Below are 22,574 nucleotides of genomic sequence, written 5' to 3'. Positions count from 1 at the left end.
TCATTTACTTCTTCCTTCAAAGACTTTGTGGCTTGGAAAATGTCTCCTAATTTAAGGAAAACTGCGGGAGTCTTTTAAAATTATGATAATTAATTTGAATAAATATATATTACATACACACACACATTCAATCAGAGTTCCTGACAAAGTTCTTCATACAGCTAGAACTTGTCAAAGTGGGGGCGTCTGGGCAGCTCAGTCGCTTAAGCGTCCGACTTCGGCTCAGGTCATGATCTCACGGTCCTCAAGTTCGAGCCCCGCGTCGGGCTCTGTGCGGACAGCTCGGAGCCTGGCGCCTGCTTCGGATTCCGTGTCTCCCTCTCTCTCTGTTCCTCCCCTGCTTGCACTCTGTCTCTCTCTGTCTCTCAAACATAAGTAAAGATTTTTTTTAAATGAAAAAAAAAACAAACCTTTGTCTTTAAGAGAAAAGAACTTGTCAGAGTGGTTATAGTTGTCCTCAAATTTGAATATTTCCATCAGCGAGTCAATGCTTAGCTTGGTAGGAACTAACCCATAAAATTAGACAAATCTAAGTAAAGTGTGCCTTGCTAGCCAGGAGCCAGATACATCACCCGAATTGTCAAAGGCAGTGTAGCAATCAATTCTCCTCCTGATTGGAACCCATTGTACTCCCTCTGGATATAACACCTTACATTCTTTTCTATTCTTTGATTCCATGTAGACGAAAGCTTCCTTTTTCTTGGGTGCACTGATGCTGAAAACTGGGGAAAAGGCAGATGATTCCGAGGGACATCTCGACTATGATCTAGACAGGTGTCCTCAGAGGCTTGTTGGTTAATGCTGAATAGCCAGGCAACATCGAAAAGTCAGAGAAAAAAAAAATATACCAGAAGTAACTCACTCGAGGAGAGGAAATGGGAAACTCGGCCTTGGTAGTTGTGTTAATATGCAGGTCTGCACTTCTCCGTTGCCTAACGAAGACTGCTGAATGCTCTCCGTTACCTAATATGGGCTTTCTCAGTCCTTCCGCTGCTGCCTCACGTTTTCCACCGCTTGCCAGATCGCCTTGAGTCCCTCTGTGACTAATATGGGCTGCCACACACACACACACACACACAGAAGGGACTATGGGGTCATATCGAACTATGAGATATGAGTTAATTAGGTGATGAGAGCTAGGTAAACTGCTATCAAAACTCGCTCCTGTGGGATGGGCCAATATGTAGTATATAATTGATAATATTCTGGATTAATTTCTAGCCAGGTTGGTCTCTGTCTATCACCAAGGCCATGACTGTACTGGAAAGTTCTGCTAGGAGCATCTAGTTTTATGTAAAGGTTGCACTAACACATAGAGTATCTTCAGCTTCTTACCAGCTACCGATGTCCGGGATGCCTATTTGCCCTTTGGCATAATGCATCGGAAAAATAAGGAAATATTAGGGGAAATTAGAAATGTAATTAGCCAAAAACACCAAAGAAGCAAATGCTAATGCTTCTATTCTCCATCAGTGTGAAGAGTGTTCAGGGGCACAAAAAGTCCACCAGTTATGACGACTTGAAAAGTCTTGAGAAAATGTGTAAAGAATGAGTGTATTTACAGTCATGAGAATAAAAGGCACAGCATGGGGAATGCAGTCAACAATATCGGCATAGTGTTGCAAGGTGAGCACAGGGTAAGGTTCAGAGATGCCGACTCACTAGGTTGCACACCTGAAATTAATGTTACATGGTGGATCAACTATACTCAGAAGAAAAATTGTTGAGAAAAGATTGGGTAGGTGTAGAAGATGGCTGCCAACAAAATCTTACTCTACTCGAATCCAGTAATCCTGCAAAACTTAATGTTTCTAACATCAAAATCAAAATCAGAATCTTTCATGGACTGCTTCAAAAGGTTTTTTTTTCCTTTTTTAACATTTATTTATCATTCAGAGACAGAGAGAGGCAGAGCATGAGCATGGGAGGGGCAGAGAGAGAGAGAAAGACAGAAACCGTAGCAGGCTCCAGGCTCTAAGCTATCAGCACAGAGCCCGACGCGGGGCTCGAACTCACAAACTGCGAGATCATGACCTGAGCCGAAGCCGGACACTTAACTGATTGAGCCACCCAGGCGCCCCCAAAAGGTTTTAATGGGAAAAATATGGTATTCCATTGTCCAAACAATAAACTCCAAATTCGCTTGGATTTTTAAATTCCAGGCGCGTTGTCGTCTGACATCTTCCTACCTGTTCTAACTTCCCCTAACACTGACACACTCAATATTCTTTCCACTCAGGACTAGTTTCCCTGATCATAGCATGTATTCTTAAATTTCCGTTGGTTTGTATGTCATTCCCACTGCCTGGAATGTCAAACCCCACTCCTTCCCTGCCTGTCAAAATCCCAGTCATACTTTAAGAGCCCTCTTGAATGTCAACTCTCTTGGCAAGCATCTAGAATAGTGCTTTCACAAAGTAGATCCAAAGTGAATATTATTCAAATGAATACATAAATGAATGAGTGAACGAGGCTTCTGAGCTGATATATTCCTCTCAAAATTTTGTGTATACTTCTCATTTAGCAACTCTCAAATATTATCATGGTGGAATGTATATAAGCATATAAATATATCTATAAATATAAATATTTATATATAAATAGAGCATATATGTATATATACTATACTATATTATACTCTACTATAATATATGTTTAATCGTACAAAGTAAGTGTCCCACCTAATACTAGTTAGTATCAGGAATGAATGTACCTACTGCTGAAGTCAAGTCTATAATACTTACTTCTTTTCATTTAATGAGTTATTTGTAGTCTCTTTTAGACATTGAAAAGAGTTTATTTTTCCATCCATTATGGTAGGAAAGATATGTACCCCCAAATTTCAAATATCCCTTAAGAAAAGAAGAATCTTTGTAATTAAAAGAATTATTTTTATTTTTCGAGGGAGGGGAGGGATTCTGAAAGACTACTGAACCTATGGCTCATGCCAACCATTTCTAACTCATAAGTGGTGATATAAACCATGCTCGTAAATGCCAAAAGGTTCATAAGGTTGTGATTTACCTCACTGTTTATCTAAAGAATGTCGTATTGATGGAGAACTTAGCACATTAAAACCAAAGTTTTGTGTCCTTGAGATTCATTAATAGCAACTTTGAGCTTCAAGAGAATGCCATTTGAGTTTGATACTGTCTCAATGAGTCCCTCCTTGACCATGAATCCTTAGTCACCCCTCTGTTTTGCCTCACTTGACATTTATTGTATATTTTTCACCTGGTCTAAACTGCTCTGCATTGTTTTTTGTTTTTGTTTTTATCTCTTTCTGTAAATATTGAGGGTAGGGTTTGCGTCATATCTCTTTGTCACTTGTGTCTAGGCATCAGAACATTTGAAGGGGAGAAGAATAAGGATAGTACAACGCTTATGCTCTCTCTCTCATTCTGTTGTGTTTTTAATACGAACGTAATAGCGAGAAGCTGGCATGGTCAAAGTTTAAGTATAATTTGGGGCGCCTGGGTGGCTCAGTCGGTTGAGCATCCAACTTCAGCTCAGGTCATGATCTCGCAGCTTGTGACTTCGAGCCCCACGTCAGGCTCTGTGCTGACAGCTCAGAGCCTGGAGCCTGCTTCGGATTCTGTGTCTCCCTCTCTCTCTAACCCTCCCCTGCTCATGCTATCCCTCTCAAAAATAAATAAACATTAAAAAAAAATTTTTTAAGTTTAAGTACAATTTGTGCTGTATACATAATACTGTAACTTAGAACGGAGAGATAATTTTAAATATAATTGATTCAATGCTACACAGTACTAGGGATTTGAACAAGGCTCTCCTCTTATGGAGAGGAAATCTATATTATTTTGCTTGTTTCTTTTTTTAATTTTTTTGACATTTGTTTATTTTTGAGAGAGACACAGCATGAATGGGGGAGGAGCAGAGAGACAGGGAGACACAGAATCCAAAGCAGGCTCCGGGCTCTGAGTTGTCAGCACAGAGCCCAATGCGGGGCTCGAACCCATGAGCCGTGAGATCGTGACCTGAGCCGAAGTGGGATGCCCAACCGACTGAGCCACCCAGGCGCCCCAAGGAAATTTACATTATTATAATAATACATGCTGTGCATTGTTTAACTTTATAGAAATAACTATCAAAGTATTTGATCCAATAATTAACTACTTCACTTACAGCAGATGTTTCTTAATATTTTAGAAGTCAAGGGCTTAGAAATACAAGGTAGATTTGTGTAGAGTGAGAAAGTTGTTTTCAGTGCTAAGATAATATCACCTTTACTATGACCAACAGCAGCATAGTATACAAGCACCGTTCAAAATTTCTCTTTGGGTAGGCAACATACTACTGGCCTGACACGTCAATCAAAACCTTTATGTATCCTTGTGTTCACATTCCAATTTACAAGTTATGAAATGGGGGCACCTGAATGGCTCGGTCTTGATTTCCACCCAGGTCATGATGTCACTGTTCATGAGATTGAGCCCCGCATGGGGCTCTGTGCTGCCAGCGTGAGCCTGCTTGGGATTCTCTCTCTCCCTCTGTCTCTGCCACTGCCTTGCTCTTTCTCTAAACAAACAAACAAACAAACAAACAAATAAATACATAAATAAATAAATTTAAAAAAATTGCTTAAATGGAACTGAAGACTAGTCATCAAAGGTCCATGTTGAAATACATGCATCTTAGGAAAAGAATTAGATCATTTCCTGACACTAAAACCCCCAGCGCTGTGAATTTGTCAGATTAATCAGCTCCTGGCAACATCAGGACTTTGTTGTTGTTGTTTTTTAACATTTATTTATTTATTTGGAGAGACAGAGAGAAAGAGCACGAGCAGGGGAGGGTCAGAGAGAGAGAGAGAGAGAATCCCAAGAAGGCTCCGTGTTGTCAACACAGAGCCTGACGCGGAACCTGATCTCACGGTCCCTGAGATCATGGCCTGCGCTAAAATCAAGTGTCAGATGCTTGACCGATGGAACTACCTGCGCACCCCCCACGGCCTTGGTTTTGAAAGAATGCAGTCTGGATCAGTGGTCACACCCTGGATGTAGACTCCACTCCTGGCTCTCATACTGCTTACCTTTGTGTTTTGAAAGTAATCGGTCAAGCTCACGGAGCCTTAGTTTCCAAGTCTGTAAAATGAGGGAGCTGAGCGATTTGAATTTTAAGGCCGTTTTTTTTTTTGATTCTCAGACCCTGGATGTACTCTGGATGTAGGCCTCCTAATTATCTGAGGAATGTAGAATTGTCCAAACCGTTCTGTCAATCTCACTGAAATCGTATTCACAGGGCAAAGCTAATACTAACATTATTAATCTGCAGCCAAAAATAACTCTCAGACCCGCTGAAAATCGTATGAAGGAAACAAACCATCTGACCAAAATTTGGTTAACCGTTTCAAATATGTGCTTTGCTAAGACCGCTATGTTAGTGGATGCATACCATAACGTTCGGTAGAGGCGACAAGAGCAAAGTTCATTTTACTATCGTGTCCCGATGGGACATTGCTTGTCCCTTCTCCCTAACGATGGTTCAGTCCCCATATCCCAGGAATTATCCTTTTTCATATATACTGTTCGGTGTTGCAGCCAGGTGCACTATTCATGAGAACAACCTCATTCCGGTCTGACTGGGAGTATTTAGCTTGATTAATACGTATTGCCAACTTCTCAAGTGAGAACATTTAGGGAACAATGTGCTCTTCTGAAGCCACTAAACTCTATTTAATCCCAATAGCATGACATATAATTTATTCTTTAATTCATTTAAGGGCAAGAAGTAAGAATCTAGGGGTGCTTTTCACCCTTGGATGTTTAATTTATATACATGGTAGCTTAGCTTAGAAACTCAGGGAAACTGAATTCTTTATAATTAGGAAACTATATTAAAATTATAAGAACATTATATATATTTTTAAACACTTGTTTTAAATGTTTATTTTTGAGAGAGAGAGAAAGAGCACGAGTGGGGGAGAAACAGAGAGAGGGGAAGACACAGAATCCGAAGCAGGCTCCAGGCTCTGAGCTGTCCGCACGGAGCCCGATGTGGGGCTCGAACTCACGGACCGCGAGATCATGACCCGAGCCGAAGTCAGACGTTCAACTGACTGAACCACCCAGGCGCCCCTATAAGAACATTATATTAAATGGTCTTCACCAGAATTTACCTGAGGCCAACTACAGGTGCATTGGAGCAAAGAGGGTCACAATTCGACACGAAAGATGGGATAGTGGAAAGAGAACAGGGTCAAGGGTGACACAGGATTTCTGGCTCCTGGGCTAACGATGATTAGTTTGACCATCATAAGCGTTATCACCCTCTCTGGTTGTCAACGGAAGGGAAAGAAAAAAGGAACACTTGCTTGCAGGAGTTGCACTCATGTTATCACCATACTTAGTAGCTGAGAATAGTGCCACTACTTACTCGATCTACCTCTTTGTGTCACTGTGCGTATTTAATGGTATAAAGGGCTCAAGCTTTGGAGTCAGACAGAGCTAGGCTGTAATCTAAACTCTACCACTCGGCAGCGAGGACAGTTTTTCAATCTCTTCGAGCCTCATTTTCTTTATTTTAAAAATGAAGCTAGGGGGCGCTTGGGTGGCTCAGCCGGTTACACGTCTGACTTCAGCTCAGGTCATGATCTTGCAGTTAATGAGTTCAAGCCCCGCATCAGGTTGGCTGCTGTCAGTGCAGAGCCTGCTTTGGATCCTCTGTTCCACCACTCCCGCCGCCCCCCGCCCCCCCCCCCCCCGCCCCCGGCCCTCCCCTGCTTGTGTTCTTTTTCTCAAAAATAAATAAACATTAAAAGAAAAAAAAAAAGATAGGGCACCTGGGTGGCTCTGTTGGCTAAGCTTCCAGCTTTGGGTCAGGTCGTGATCTCGTGGTTCATGGGTTCGAGCCCCGCATCCGGCTCTGTGCTGACAGCTCGGAGCCTGGAGCCTGCTTTGGGTTCTGTCTCCCTCTCTCTGCCCCTCCCCCGTTCGTGCTCTGTTTCTCTCAAAAATAAATAATAAACATTAAGATAATTAAAAAATGAAGCTAATTATACCCAACTTGTCACAGCACTGGGTCACTGGTACAAATAATAATAATTAAGTGAGATGCCATAGGCGAAAGTGCTTTTAAAATTTAAAGGTGTATTAACTTAAATTTATAAGGAAGAGGGTTAAGTAGTATGCTTATATTATGGAATTTCCAGTTTTTTATCTGTGCTATTGTCACTGTCTTTAGAATTGTCAACTATTGGTTTTGCTGCTTTCCTATTTTTATTATCTTTTAAAATATTTGCTTCATATCTTCTTCTGAAACACTTAACAAAGAATGAAGAGACACGTAGAGGTAAGAGGTGAGCAGCTAAGGCCTTCAGAATTCTTGGCCATAAGTGAAATAATACTATTCTTTTTGTTTGAGTAAGACAGTTACTTTTTTAATTTTTTTTTAAAGTTTTATTTATTTTTGAGACAGAGAGAGACAGAGCATGAACAGGGGAGGGAGAGAGAGAGAGAGAGAGGGAGACACAGAATCTGAAACAGGTTCCAGGCTCTGAGCTGTCAGCACAGAGCCCGACGCGGGGCTCGAACTCATGGAGTGAGAGATCATGACCTGAGCCGAAGTCGCACGCTTAACCGACTGAGCCACCCAGGTGCCCCAATACTTTTCTATTTTTAATAAATCTGTGTAAGTAGTCCTTTGAGGCATCAAAGTTCAAGATATAGGGAGACAAAAAAATTTATCAGTTGGATTTAAAGTGACGACATATTGGTCTGACCAAAACAGGATAGTCTTTTTAAATAACTTATCTGATTAAAGTCTTATAAATTACAACAAGTCATACTCTGGAATAAAATAATAATGAAAGTAAGCTAAAGGAAACCAACTAATTTTGGCTTTTGCATCAATAATCTAGTCTTCCTTGGGGCACCTGGGTGGCTTAGTCGGTGAAGCGTCCGACCTCAGCTCAGGTCATGATCTCGAGGTTTGTGAGTTCGAGCCCCGCGTCGGGCTCTGTGCCGACAGCTCGGAGCCTGGAGCCTGCTTCGGATTCTGTGTCTCTGTCTCTCTCTGCTCCGCTGCCCTGCCCTTTGCTGTCCGTTTACAGATCTACAAAGAAGTGAAGTTTAAGTCACTCTGAAAGTAACATAATGACTCTGAAGCAGCAGGAATTAGCACTTGAATCCGGGGATATTTGTCTGCGAGGGTCGTTTGTAAATAAGCTTTTTTGGCTACCTATGCTTGTCTAACAGTCTTAACTATTCAACAATGAGCTTGCACCTTCCAGGTCTGTTGCACAGAGGATATACATGTACAATATCCAGTCCTGAATTGCTAGGTATTTATTTTTAGTGTTTCTTTGTTCTAAGTTGTTTGAGTCAGACTTCACGAATATATTTCTTCGACAAATCCAGGAAGTTTCCTGTGGCTTTTGTCTCTCTGACACTTAAGCTTTATGCAAATGAGAGTTTTTACTGTGGCAAAAACGAGCGAATCAGACCTCTAGCATTTATCGTTATCTCCCAGGCGTTTATAGCTACTTACTACTAGCCAAAATTCTCTTACGGTAAATAAACTTCTTAAGATCCTCGTGCGGAGGTAGCCAAATTGATCTTTCTAAGCCAGAGAGTATTTTCATCATAGGAGGAAAATTCGAGGGTTCTTAACTGGGAAATGAGAGCTCTCGGTCAGCCCCACAGAGAAGAAAGATCCTTCCAGTCTGGAGCATGGAGTGTTGATCCTTGGTGAGTTGGTCCGTTTGATATGAGGCCAGAATAGCCTCTTAACATTTCAAAGAGGTGTGGCTAACCTAGACAATAAATTGAAGAAGGGCACGTCTTTAGAATATCACCCGATTAGATTCTGCTGCCTAAAAGAGACAGCCATAAACTAGTGCAAACGTGGCAGGGGTTTATTATTATTTGCGTCTCACATAAGCAACAAAACACATATCTAGGAACAAGGGGTAGGCACCTTAGTTATGTAACTTTGGTGTTTGATACATTAGTGAGGATGCCTTAAGGTTTTGCAATTTTCATGTTGTTTTCTCGTTTAAGGAGTAAATCATAGAATGAAATTGTCACGAACAGAAACCAAATACTAGGGGCACCTGGGTGGCTCAGTGGGTTAAGCATCTGACCCTTGGTTTCAGCTCAGGTCACAATCTCACGGTTCATGGGTTCGAGCCCCACATCGGGCTCCGTGCTGACAGTGTGGAGCCTTCTTGGGAGTTTCTCTCTCACACTTTCTCTGCCCTTCCCCTGCTCACTCTCTATGTCTCTCAAAATAAATAAAGAAAGGAACTAAAAAAAAAAAAAAAAAGGAAACCAAATACTAAAATCGATCAATCAATCGCCATCAAGTAATCTTGTACAGGCATCATTAACAAAGTACCATACGTGTGTATACACACACACACACACACACACGGATACTCCCAATTCCCTCTCACCATTTTATTTCACTTCACAGCACTTATTACCATCTCACTTTATATTTTACCCTTTTATTTATTATCTATCTCCTCCCATGAATGTAAGCTTCATGCCTGTTATTTGAACTTTTCGAGCCACAGTGATTGGGAAAGTGCCTGATGCAAAGCAGGTACTTATTATGTATTGGGTGAATGAGTTCAAGCCCCACATCAGGGCTGCTAGAGCCTGCTTCTAATTCTGTGTCTCCCTCTCTCTCTGCTCCTCCCCAGCTTGTGTGCTCTCTCTCTTTCCCTCTCTCAAAAATAAACATTAAAACAATTTATCTATCAATTATCTATGTATCTATCTAAGCTATCCATCTATCTTGTATCCTATTGCACAATAAATTCTCATAAAATAGAAAATTAGTTTATCTATAATGAACTGGCTCAACTCAAATGTTGCCAAACCTAAGTGGTTCGTTGGCTGGAATTCGGAGAATTTTTTTGTTTTTGTAAAACATCTCAATGTAATGCCACTTTTGGACTTTCTCTCCTTCACACATTTAATTCAGTAGTTATGGAGATCCATATCACTAAACATATTCATATGGTATAAAAGCAACTCTGTTTCAAACTCACTATTAAGACAATAGAATGGGCTGAAGGAATAAGGCCTTGGAAAGGCGCAGAGGTAGATATTTACATTTAGAACTATTCTGAAATTTTTTGAATACCCCAAGGTCTTTGATTACCCTGAAACAGGACAATGGGATCTTTGTTCCTAGATAATCTTGAAGAATGGGACAGACTAACTACATGTACTATATAGACTCCATAGATTATTTCTTAGGCTCTAACACAACTAAAGAACAAAAAAGTGTAGTAATGTCCCTCACAAACTTATAGTCACTCAATCCCTTGACTGTCACTTATAGTCTATCAAGAATACTTCATCACTGATAGTATATTAAGAATAAACTTGGGGGGCGCCTGGGTGGCGCAGTCGGTTAAGCGTCCGACTTCAGCCAGGTCACGATCTCGCGGTCCGTGAGTTCGAGCCCCGCATCGGGCTCTGGCCTGATGGCTCGGAGCCTGGAGCCTGTTTCCGATTCTGTGTCTCCCTCTCTCTCTGCCCCTCTCCCGTTCATGCTCTGTCTCTCTCTGTCCCAAAAATAAATAAAAAACGTTGAAGAAAAAAAAAATTTAAAAAAAGAATAAACTTGGGGTGCCTGAATGGGCCAGCCGGTTAAGTGTCCAACTCTGGATTCTGGATCGGGTCATGACCTCACAGTTTGTGAGTTCAAGCCCCATGTCTGGCCCTGCGCTGACAGAGCCTCTCTCTCTGCCCCTCTCCTGCTCTAGCTCACTCTCTCTTTCAAAATAAATAAATAAACTTAGAGCAAAGAATAAACTAAGCAACTTAATTTATGCAAAATGTAGCCAAAACATAAGTGCTTAGAGGGACAGACATAATTCAGCATTGTTCAAAAGACACTTTGGGGTGCCCGGGGGGCTCAGTCGGTTAAGTGTCCAACTCTTGGTTTCGGCCCAGATCGCGGTCTCACTGTTTTGTGAGTTCAAGCCCTGCGTTGGGCTCTGAGCTGCCAACATGGAACCTGCTTGGGATTCTCTGTCTCCCTCTCTCTCTCTACCCATCCCCCCCCCCCATTTGCCCCGTCTCTGTCTCTCTCAAAATAAATAAATAAACTTAGACAAGAAACCAGCAAAAGACACTTTAAGGGCCTGCAGATAAATGTAAAAACTTGATAGAAAGCAAAATCCCTAGAAAATAAACATTATTTTATAATAGCCATAGGTAATACGTCTACACGGCTTGCTGTGTGCCAGGCACTATTGTAGGTGGTTTATTTACTGTACTCTTTAGTTTTTAAATTATGTGAAGTACATACTATATCAACCATATCCTCATCCTCCAAACTCTTACCTACACACAAGAGAGGAGGCTCCTACTATTTTCTGTCTTATTAATATTGTCCTTGGTTGTGGGTGTGCCTAGCAATACTCATTTTTGTGGCCTCCATGTTCTATAATTTTTGTTGCAGTTTATTTGTTTTGAGAGAGAGAACAGAGAGAGTGCAAGGAGAGGAGAGGCAGAGAGAGAGGGGGGACAGATAACCCCCAGCAGGCTCCGCGCTGTCAGCACAGAGCCCCACGTGGAGCTCGATCCCGCGAACCGTGATGTCACGACCTCGGCCAAAATCAAGAGTCCGGCGCTTAATGGACTGAGCCACCCCGGCGCCCCCACGCTCTGTATTTTCTAAGCTAGAAGCTCACTGTTTAAATTCTGAGAGGTTCTTGGCATTTTTTAAATCTCATCGCTTGAGAGAACTTCTAATTAAGATCACTAGTAATTATAATTACTGATCGTCAGTTTTTTGCTGAGAAAAGCCTGCAACAGGTTGGCCTCTTTTTCAGTTGATTCCTGAAAAAGAATTAATGACATTTTTAAAGCCGTTAGTTTCCAATAAGACGCTGCATTACGGGCAGGATCCGAGTTAACGCTGTGTAGGGTTAATGCAACACGGGGGGATGTTCGGTGCCTTGTAAGTGTGAAAAACATGATGAAGCACGAATCATAAGTCTCTTGTATAGTAACAAAATAACAACTACCCTAAAATATTTGGCATCCTGTGGCACAGTTAGAATCTTAAGTAGTTCTCCATTTTAATGACCACAAAAAGGATAATTAAGCGGTTTCAAAATCTTTCTTACCCAACTCTCCCTGGGCCAAAAGTCTGAAGAAAAGAATTTTCTTCTTGAGAACATGTCACTGAAGGGGAAGTCACGGTTTTCTTAAGAACTGTAATTTTTCTAATGTTCTTCTAAGAATAAACCATGGCAAATGTGCTTGGAAAAGACTGACATTAATAAAGTCATTTCCTCCCCAGATGTAAGTTAAAGTAGCCAAATGACAACTCGAATTTAAGATACAACCACAACTTCCCCCCAAATGACCCTGATTTTGTCCTGTCTCTACCTCAGTTCATCTGAATTAGGAAGTATTTGTATTGACAAAGCATAAGATGTCGTTAGAATCTAAAAATTAATAAAGATTTACAGGGCCCCTGGGCAGCTCAGTCGGTTAACCATCTGACTCCTGGTTTCAGCTCAGGTCATCATCTCACAGTTCATGGGATCGAGCCCCGTGTCCAACTCTGCGTTGACAATGCAGAGCCTGCTTGGGATTCTCTTTTCCTTTCTCTCTGCCCCTCTTGCGTGTGCACACTCTTTCTCTCTCTCTCTCTCTCTCTCTCTCTGTCTCAAAATAAATCAATAAGCATTTAAAAATAAATTAATGAAGATTTACAATTAGTCTGAAGGTGGGGGCGAGGAAATGGAGGGGCAGGGATGGGGAATTACTTGGTTTTCTCCTCGTTTTATTAATACTATTGGGCGAAAACTGCAAAACTGATCCCTGAACTGCAACGGAATCCTTTCATCCTCTAAACTCTCATTTAAACACAAAACATGCAGAAGAATTAGTTTCCGCATTATGCCAGGGGATATTTGGGGTCTTTAAAATTTGCTTTAAGAGGCAGTTTAAGATGGTGACACAGGAAGAGCCCGAATCCACCTTCTCCCACGGATACAACGAATCTATAGCTACATATGGAAAAATTCCCTCTGGAAAGGACCTGAAAACTACCGGAGCAAGCTGCTCCACAGCGAAGGATAAAGAGGTCACATCAAGATGGGTAAGAGAGGCAGAGACGAGGTCTCACCAAAGGCCCTACCCATGGCACTGCAGCCCAGAGCTGGGAGGGATCTCCCAAATATGGAACTTCTCCCCGAAGAGTGAGGGGTTTGTGCCCCACATCAGCCCCCCCCCACCCAGCCCTTGAGAGCTACACCAGAGAGACGAGCTCCAGCCATGTCTGGTTTTAAAAGCCATGGGGGGGTGGGGGGCACCTGGGTGGCTCAGTCGGTTAAGTGCCCGACTTCGGCTCAGGTCATGATCTCGCGGTCCGTGAGTTCGATCCCCGCGTCGGGCTCTGTGCTGACAGCTCAGAGCCTGGAGCCTGTTTCCGATGCTGTGTCTCCCTCTCTCTCTGCCCCTCCCCCGTTCATGCTCTGTCTCTCTCTGCCTCAAAAATAAATAAACGTTAAAAAAAAATTAAAAAATAAAAGCCATAGGGCTATGGAAAACAGACGCTCCGCTCTTAAAGGACTCACACACGGATGCACTCGCCTTGGGACCCAGCGCAGAAGCCCCAGTCAGAAAAGCACCGGAACCATATGTGAAGAAGATTCGTTTGCTGGTCTTAAAATGTCTGGTAGAAGAGCAGGAGCCTGTTGGAACTCTCTCCAGGAACACAGATACTGGCAGAGCCCATTTTGTCACTCTTTTTTGTTTGTTTGTTTTTTCACTGCTGGCCCCCGGTGGTGTTCCCTACTACCTTGCCTCAGCCAGCCAGCAAGACACCCTCCCTCATGCATCACTCGAACAGCCTCCCCTCAAAAAAAAAAAAAAGAAAGAAAAACCGGCCAGGGGAGTGCCCCGCCCGTGTACCACTCCACGTGGGACCTAGCGGATGCCCCTTGAATGACTGACTCCAGTGGCTAAGGGGAGTTGCACTTCTGGACCTTACGGTTCTGAAACAACTGGAGAGACAATTCTTTGCACACTACCACCCCAAGGGCACGGCACAGACAGCTGACGGAAGCACACCCCCCTCCCTCCCCCCCCTCCGTCTTCGTGTGAAAAAACGCTTATCTAGTCGATCTGGAGCTCCAGCGTAAGGGGCAGGCTCCAGGCTTCCCACGCATCTGAAGGCTACAGAAGTGCTCCTAAGGAAGATAGGCTGGGGGTATGATGCCGTCTTCGAGCTTTCACCTGGCCTCATGAAAACGCACTGGTACCCCTAAGAAAGGAGCTCATAGACTCACCTGGAGCCCCGAATTTTGCACCTGTCATGAAGGATCGCTCAGTCTGGGGGCCAGCAGGGTCTATGATTGCGGACCCCCAAGACCATATATATTTGCATACCTTAAAAGCTGCTGAGAGTCTAGCTTCCAGTCAGCCTGAAACGAGGTACTAACTGAGGTCCCTCCCTCTGGAGCACGCACAAGACTTGGCACACCCTCAACAGTTGGGAACACCCGAGAAAATCAGGCTACTCAGATAATTATAAAGGTTTCAAGAGGCAGCCAAGAACTAGGGCAAGGTTAAATGATAAGGCGCGTCTCCACGGGGCCACTCTTGCAAGACTGGGGGAGATACCCATTTTGCCTAATACATAGAAAAAAAAAAAACCTCAAGGATACAAAGATAAGTAATTTACCTGATAAAAAGTTCAAAGTAACAGTCGTAAAGATGCTCACTGAACTCTGGAGAATGGATGGGCACCAAGAGAATTTCACCAAAGAGAAAACACAAGAAAGCACCACATGGAAGCCACAGAACAAAGAATACCATCAACGAAATGAAAAATACAGTAGAGAGGTTCAACAGTAGACTTAGAGGGAGCAGAAGGTAGAATCAGCGAGCTAAAACACAGGGCAGTGGCAGTCAACACAGAAGAGAGGCAAAAAAAAATTTTAAGAAGTGAAGATAGCTTAAGGGATCTATTTTCAATGCCAAACAGAATAACATTCACATTATGGGGGTCCCAGGAGGAGGAGAGAGAAAGGGGCAGAAAACGTCTCGGAAGAAATAATGGCTGAAAATTCTCTAACTTGAGGAAGGAAACAGACATCTAGGTTCAGGAAGCTCAGAGAATTCCAAACAAGATGAACACAAAGAGACCCACACCAAGCCATGTTATAATTAAAGTATTGAAAGTTAAGGATAAAGAAATAATCTTTTTTTTTTTTTTTTAAATTTTTTTTTCAATGTTTATTTATTTTTGGGACAGAGAGAGACAGAGCATGAACGGGGGAGGGGCAGAGAGAGAGGGAGACACAGAATCGGAAACAGGCTCCAGGCTCTGAGCCATCAGCCCAGAGCCCGACGCGGGGCTCGAACTCCGGGACCGCGAGATCGTGACCTGGCTGAAGTCGGACGCTTAGCCGACTGCGCCACCCAGGCGCCCCGAGAGAATCTTTTTTTAAAAAATTGTAATGTTAATTAATTAATTACCTTATTTATTTATTTATTTAGAGTACAAGTGCACACGTGGGGCGGGGGCAGAGAACGAGGGAGAGCGAGAATCACGAGCGGGCTCCACCCTGTCAGCACAGGTGCTCAATCGAGCCGTGAGATCATGACCTGACCTGAGATCGAGGGTTGAACGCCTAACCGACTGAGCCACCCAGGCACCCCAGAATAAAGAGAATCTTAAAAGCAGCAAAAGAAAAACAAGGCCAGAAGGGAGCAGTGTGATATATTCAAGGTGCTGAAAGAAAAAAAAAAACTTAGCACCAAGAATATTCTACCTGGTATGGTTATTATTCAGAACTGAAAAAGAAATAAAGAACTTTCCAGACACACAGAATCTAAAGGAATTCATCAACACTCAACTGGCCTTACCAGAAATGTTCAAGGGGCTTCTTTAAGCTGAAAGGCAAGGGCACTTATTAGTAACAAGAAAATATATGAAAGTGTAAATCTCTCCGAAAAAAAGGTAAATACACAGTTAAGGGCAGTGAATTAATGACTTGTAAAGCTAGCAAATAGTTTAAAAGGCAAAAGTAATAACAATAACTGTAACTACAGTAACTAGTTAAGGGATACACATAAAGATGTCAAATGTGACTTTCAAAACAAAACACGTGGACAGAGTGAAAACGTAGAGTTCTGAGATGCAATCGTACTTAACCTGCTATCAACCAAAATAGATTGTTCAACACCTAGACGGTTATGTATGAGCCTTATGGTAACCACAAAGCAAAAACCCATAGTGGATACACAAAAGAAAATGAGAAGGAATCTCAGCATAACACTATAGAAAGTCATCAAACCACAAGAAAAGAGAGCAAGAGAAGAAGAAAGGGGCAGAGAGGAACTACGTAAACAGCCAGAAAAGAACAGCATTACAATGGGTACATACCTATCGATAATTACTTGAAATATCAATGGATACAGTTCTCCAATCAAAGGACAGAGAGAGCGGCTGAATTGATTAAAAAACCCAGAGAACACAAGACTCATCTATATGCTGCCTGTAAGAGACTCACTTCAGATGTTAAGGACACACAGAGACTGGAAGTGAAGGGAGGGAAAAAGAGGTTTCATGCAAATAGAACCCAAAGTAAATTAGGGGTACCTATACTGATATCAGACAAAATAGGCTTTAAAACAAAGACAACAAAAGACAATGATGGACACTACACATGATGATAGAGGGGTCAATCCACTAACAAGTTATGATATTTTAAAATATTTATACACCCAATGTGGAAGGACTGAAATACACAAAGCCGATACTAACAGACATACGGGGAGAAATTGACAGTGATACAATAATGGTAGGGGACTTTAAAACCCCATTTATATCAATGGATAGATCAAGCAGACAGAAAATTAATGTGGAAACATAGACCTTAAATTATACATTAGACGGAACAACTAGATATATAGAGAACATTCCATTCAAAAGCAGTGGGATACATTCTTCTCAAGTGCACGTGGAACGTCCTTCAGGACACATCACATGCTAGGCCACAAAACGAGCCTCCATAAATTTAAGAGTAAAATCATATCAAGCATCTTTTCTAACCACAATGGTATGAAACCAGAAGTCAATTACAAGAGAACTCGAAAAACTGCAAATACAACACGGACGAATCTGGGGACCATTATAACTGAAGGAAGCCAGACATAGAAAGCCAATGCCATATGGTATCACGGATAAAGATTTAACACATATATATTATGTATATTATATATTATACCCTGCACTGGAATATTACCAAGCCATAAAAAAGAATAAAAATGTTCCGTTTGCACCAACACAGATGAGCCTAGAGGGTATTATGCTAAGTGAAATAAGTCAGACAGAGAAAGACAACTGTCATCTGATTTCCCTCATATGTGGAGTTAAAAAAAAATAAATGAGCAAACAAAACAAAAATACTGTGTGATTCCATTTACATGAAGCTCAAGAACAGATAATTTAGCGATTGTGAGAGAAGTCAAAACAGCGATTATCTCTTGGGGCACGGTGCTGGTTATTGATGGGGTTGTGGCATAAGAAACTTAGGTTGCTAGTAATGGTACATTTCAATCTGGACCGATGGGGGAAACAGAGGCAAGAAAAATGTTGAAATTAAATTTCCCTACAGCTTGCAGCCCACGGACAGACACCTGAAGCACGCAGAGTGTGACCTTCCTCAAGAAACTCATGACTGCCTTAGCGTTTACGTTTTGTTAAAAACTAAAGGTGACCTTATCTTGACAGCAGCAGGCTAAGATCCTGAAAGCCTTGCTTTCAAATTCCTTAGAAACTTACTTTATCTCTACCCCCCACTCCCTCAACAAATCTAAAATAAATGATCAGCCCCCCTCACACTTGCCGGTGTAGCTCTTTCTGCCCACGGGCCCTGGCCCCGTGCTGCAACAAAATCCCCTTTTTGCACCAAAAAACTCAAGAATTCTTAGCCATTTGCTCACAAACCCCACTTCAAATTTCATCGTGGAGGGTGGTTACAGTTGTGTGCATATAAATGTGTGTTAAAAAGAGTACTGATCGGGGCACCTGGGTGGCTCAGTTGGTTAAGTTTCTGACTCTTGTTCACAGCTCAGGTCACGATCTTGGGGTTTGTGAATTGGGCTCTGTGCTGACAGTGCGGAGCCTGCTTGGGATTCTCTCTCTCTCTCTCTCTCTCTCTCCCTCTCTCTGCCTCTCCCCCGCTGGCGCTGTCTCTGTCTCTCTCAAAATAAATAAATAAGCTTAAAAAAAAAAGTAAAGGGGTGCCAGCGTGGCTCAGTCGGTTGAGAGTCCAACTTCAGCTCGGCTCATGATCTCGAAGTTCCTGGGTTTGAGCCCTGTGTCAGGCTCTGGGCTGACAGCTCAGAACCTGGAGCCTGCTTTGGATTCTATGTCTCCCTCTCTCTCTGCTCCTCTTTGGCTCATGCTCTCTCTCTGTCTCTCAAAAATAAATATATGTTAAGCATTTATTAAAAAGTAAAATATTAAAAAAATACTGCTCTATATAATTAAGATTTTTGCACTCACTGTAGAAGTGTTATACCTCAAAACAAAATAGTACTCCCCTAGAAATACAAATTATCTAGTGGAATATGATAAGAAGACATAGAAAAAAAGAATACACACCTAAAAAGATTTTAAAGAACTTTATTTTGGGAATAATTTCATATACAGAAAAGTTGCAACGATAATAGAGATTTCATATATTCCCATCCAGTTTTTCACATTGTTCGTATCGTATCTTACCATAATACATTTGCCAAGTCCAGTAAACAAATATTTGCACATTAAAACAAATGGGGGGAAAAATGAACTCAAAATGGATGAAAAATTTGAATGTAAGATCAGAAATCATAAAACTAGAAAAAAATATAGGTGATAAGTTCCTTGACAATATCATTTTGTCATTTCTGACTATAGAAGTAATGGCAACAAAAGCAAAAATAAACAAATGGGACCACATTAAACCAAAAAGCTTGTGCACAGTTAGATAAGAAGCCATCAAGCAAAATAAAAAAGGAACCTACTGAATGGGAAAAGATACTTGCAAATCATATATCTATGAAGGGGTTATTATCAAAATAGTTAAAGAACTCCTATTACTCAACAACAACAACAAAAACCCAAGCAATGTGGTTCAAAAGCAAGCAGAACAGAATATTCTATTCTGTGGGAACAGACCTTTTCCCACCGAAGCATACAGATGGCTAACAGGTGCATGGAAAGATGCTCAGCATCACATATCATTAAGGACATATGACTCAAGACTACAATGAGCTGTCACCTCCCAATTGTCAAAACGGCTATTATCAAAAAGACAAAAAATAACAAGTGTTGGTTGGTAAAGATGTGAGATCATCACGTCATACGCACAAAACTAATGTCGTACCTCACTTTACCCTGCAATTAAAAAAAATTAGCTTTGATGTGTTCATTTCTGCATGGAAAGAAAACTCTGGCTCTGAAACATTAGACAAAGGTAGCACCTTTTGGACCAAAATTGCACAGCCATTTTGTAACTTTCTTTTTCCAGATTTTGTAACCCAGTTCAATCGCTTATACTTGAGATGATTTCTCTCAGGCATTTGTAAATTTTTATTCATTTTTTTTTACCCCATACCAACAAGTAGATCTTTCTGACCTCGGAGATCACACAGAGATTTTTGTTCCCCAGTTTTTCATGACTTGCTTGTCATCATCCTTCCCTATTTTCTACTTTCTTAAAATCCAAAGATACAATTCTGAAGGAAATTTCTCTGCGTGTAGAAATTGATGCACTGTGTCTACTTATTTGTTTCCATGAAATTTTGGAAGGCTCTTTCAAAACGGATGGGTTTGTGTTGTATGGAATCCTCTGGGTGATCGGGCCTAGGATATATGGTTTACTCTCATTTGGGGTATAGGCCTGCTCAGCAAAAGATTATTTTTTTTAAGATACCAAATAAATAATACTTTAATTTTGGAATACTCTCATTTTCCCCTGGAATATAACACTTGATCAAATAATTCAGTTATTATATCTTTTACAGTATACTGACATATTGCACTTAAACAAAACAAAACAAAACCTAACTGTAAACTCGAAGATACCGAATGAATCATGTTACCTATAAGTGCCAACAGTATTATTCTGTCATGCTGATTTCAACTACATTTCTTTAAAAAAAGGGGGGGATGATATCAGCATTGATAACATAAAGGATTTCCGAATACACAAATGTAGGATTTCCATAACAATTCAAGAACTAAATGGGGCTCAACTCCAAGTACAAACGTTCACTTTCTATTCAAAACGACAGCATGCGTCTTGGACACATTTGTTGCTGCCAATAAATCCTACAGTCCATTCTCTAAAGCGTTTTTAAAAATCTAGGTTTGTCATAGTGTCTTTTGAGGGAAGAGGCAGGGTTAAGGGAAGCTAAGTGTTGTATGTGATTCCTCCAGTTCTCAAATTAGAGTGCTCGATTTCATCTAAAGTTTTTGGATACCCCTTGTGTGTTTCCATCATCTTGAAATTGCCTTTCAAAGTTTTATGTCTTCCTGTGATATTTTCATGGACTCAGTTTTAATTCTTGCAGAACATACATTTTAAGGATACACAGCATTTTAAGAAACCAAGATTATATCCAAACGTATTATAGAGCCACAGAATAAAGTGGTTTGGAACTAGAACAGTACAAGAAGAGAACAGCTCGAGGTACATAGATAAAACACAGTTAATAATTTGGGGGGAAAAGGCTTACTTTCTCTCCATTCTGCACATTTTCTCCCAATCTCCTTAAAGGCGCTTTGGGCAATATTTTTCAGAAGTTTACCAAAACAAGAGCAAAACTAATTTCCTTTTTATACAAAAATAAGTAGCAGGCTGTTCCGACATAGGAATTTTTCGGTTTTGTGTGTGTGTGTGTGTGTTTTATTTTTGTTTGTTTTTTGGTGTTTTGTGGGGTTTTTTTGGTATTCTGTAAAAGTTCATTTGACAGTCTCTTTTTTTTTTTTTTCAAACTCACAGTCCATTAAATTCTTTCCCTCCCTTCTTCTGGCAAACTTGTAACATCCCTTTTATATCCTTTAACAGTATTAAGCAAAGAAACCAGTCTACCTTTTTGCTCTCTCCGTTTCAGCCCCCTGCCCCATTCTTATTTTGACTTATTTTTTGAAGTGCCACGTACAGCTAGTTATTACTGCTGTAACTGTTACCTGACAGTAACATACCCCGGATGAGGGTTTTGATGGGGGTTTTACCTACCAGGTGGATGAAAAATAACTGCTCTATGACTGCGGAGGACACGCTGCGGAAGGAAGGGAGGCGAAGCAAAAGCTTTCCGAATCGCGTTGGTTGGTCGTTGTACTGGTTCCTAACGTATTGCTCCAGGGCGCACTGGGACTTCTCCTGCAAGCTTTCCACTTGCGCCGCGTCGGAGAGACCGCTGGCGTCTGAAGTGAACAGGACGATGGCCTTGAGGCAGCTGTACTCGGTGGGGTCGACTTGCAGAGCTTTGAGCTTCTCGGTTTGCTCTTGGAAGATCCGGACGTTGTCCATAAAGACAGCAACTTGGTCCGAAGACATGGGTGTGTTGTGTAAGCAGGTCGAGGCCAGGAACGAGACCACGTGGAGTGGCATGGAGCACCGCGCCCAGTTCAGCATGAACAGCTCGCACCAGGTAAGGCGAAGCATGGCCACCTGGTCGCTGATTGGCAGGGCCGGGAAGAAGGGTATGTTCCGGGCCCATTCCACGGCGCCGAAGAGCATCCGCGAAGCCTGTTCGCAAATGTCCTCGAGGCTGAGGATGGTGTTGGGCGGTGTGAACTGGCAGCTTGACCAAGGCAAGGGGTTGGGCTCCGAGCTGAGGAGCAGAGAAACATACCCAGACAGGTTCGGATAGCAGTCGGAGGGTTGCCGGGTGGTCAGCGCAGATGGCCCGTGGGCTGGCTGGGTGGGCGGTCTCCTGTTGCTTTGCACTGCTTCTGGTTTCATACCGACGTCGAGGCACTTTCTGAAGCGGCAGTACTGGCACTGGTTGCGACGGTGCTGATTGACGCGACAGTCTCGGTTGGCTTGGCATCTGAAGCTCAGGTTCTTCGCCACGCTGCGCTTGAAGAAGCTCTTGCAGCCCTCGCACGTGAACTGGCCGTAGTGCTTGCCGCTTGCCTTGTCCCTGCACACCATGCACTTGATTTGCTGTTGCGGCAGCTGCAGTGGCGGCGGTGGCTGCGGTGGCGGCGGCGGCGGTGGCAGCGGTGGTGGCGGTGGCGGCGGCGGTGGCGGCGGCAGCGGCGGCGGCAGCGGCTGCTGTTGGTTACCGCCGTAGCCGTCAAAGCCACCCTGGTCGTCAGCCGCCATTTCGGTCAGCATGCTGGCTGGGCTCCCTTGTCTGGGCATCTGCGGCATATACACGGCCCAGGGCAGTGGGTTTGGCAGAGGTGGTACCTGTAAGACTAGGCTGTCCTGAAAGCCAGACATCTCATCCTGGGGTTCGAACTTCACGGGGACTCCTGAATCCATATCTGTGAAGACCGCGTCCATATTTCCCGCTCACCCGTCTGTGGACGATGGCGGCTCCGGGTCTCTGGCGCCGGCGCACTGCCTT

At 42.5% G+C, this 22,574-nt stretch overlaps 2 protein-coding genes across 2 annotated transcripts in view; both read right to left on the bottom strand.

Moving 5' to 3' along the window:
* Nucleotides 1-22,574, bottom strand: part of HTR2C (5-hydroxytryptamine receptor 2C) — a 152,194-nt gene that overhangs the window by 81,242 nt on the left and 48,378 nt on the right. The window lies entirely within an intron of this gene.
* Nucleotides 20,899-22,510, bottom strand: LOC125157686 (COUP transcription factor 2-like). Its single transcript, XM_047844618.1, has 2 exons — nucleotides 22,275-22,510; nucleotides 20,899-22,175 (listed from the first exon to the last, which is right to left on the bottom strand). Exons 1-2 carry the CDS (start codon nucleotides 22,508-22,510, stop codon nucleotides 21,158-21,160), a joined length of 1,254 nt encoding a protein of 417 aa, XP_047700574.1. The 3' UTR covers nucleotides 20,899-21,157.

The sequence above is a fragment of the Prionailurus viverrinus genome, chromosome X (assembly GCF_022837055.1).
Source record: "Prionailurus viverrinus isolate Anna chromosome X, UM_Priviv_1.0, whole genome shotgun sequence".
In the NCBI taxonomy this organism is placed as follows: Eukaryota; Metazoa; Chordata; class Mammalia; order Carnivora; family Felidae; genus Prionailurus; species Prionailurus viverrinus.
The sequence above is the reverse complement of the archived record's forward strand: the minus strand, read 5'-3'. Positions and strand labels throughout refer to the sequence as shown.

Coding starts and splice junctions, on each gene's coding strand:
- LOC125157686 (XM_047844618.1), bottom strand. CDS start 22,510: ATGGACGCGGTCTTCACAGATATGGATTCAGGAGTCCCCGTGAAGTTC. Junction 22,176..22,274: donor TACGGCGGTAACCAACAGCA/GCCGCTGCCGCC, acceptor GCCACTGCAGCT/GCCGCAACAGCAAATCAAGT.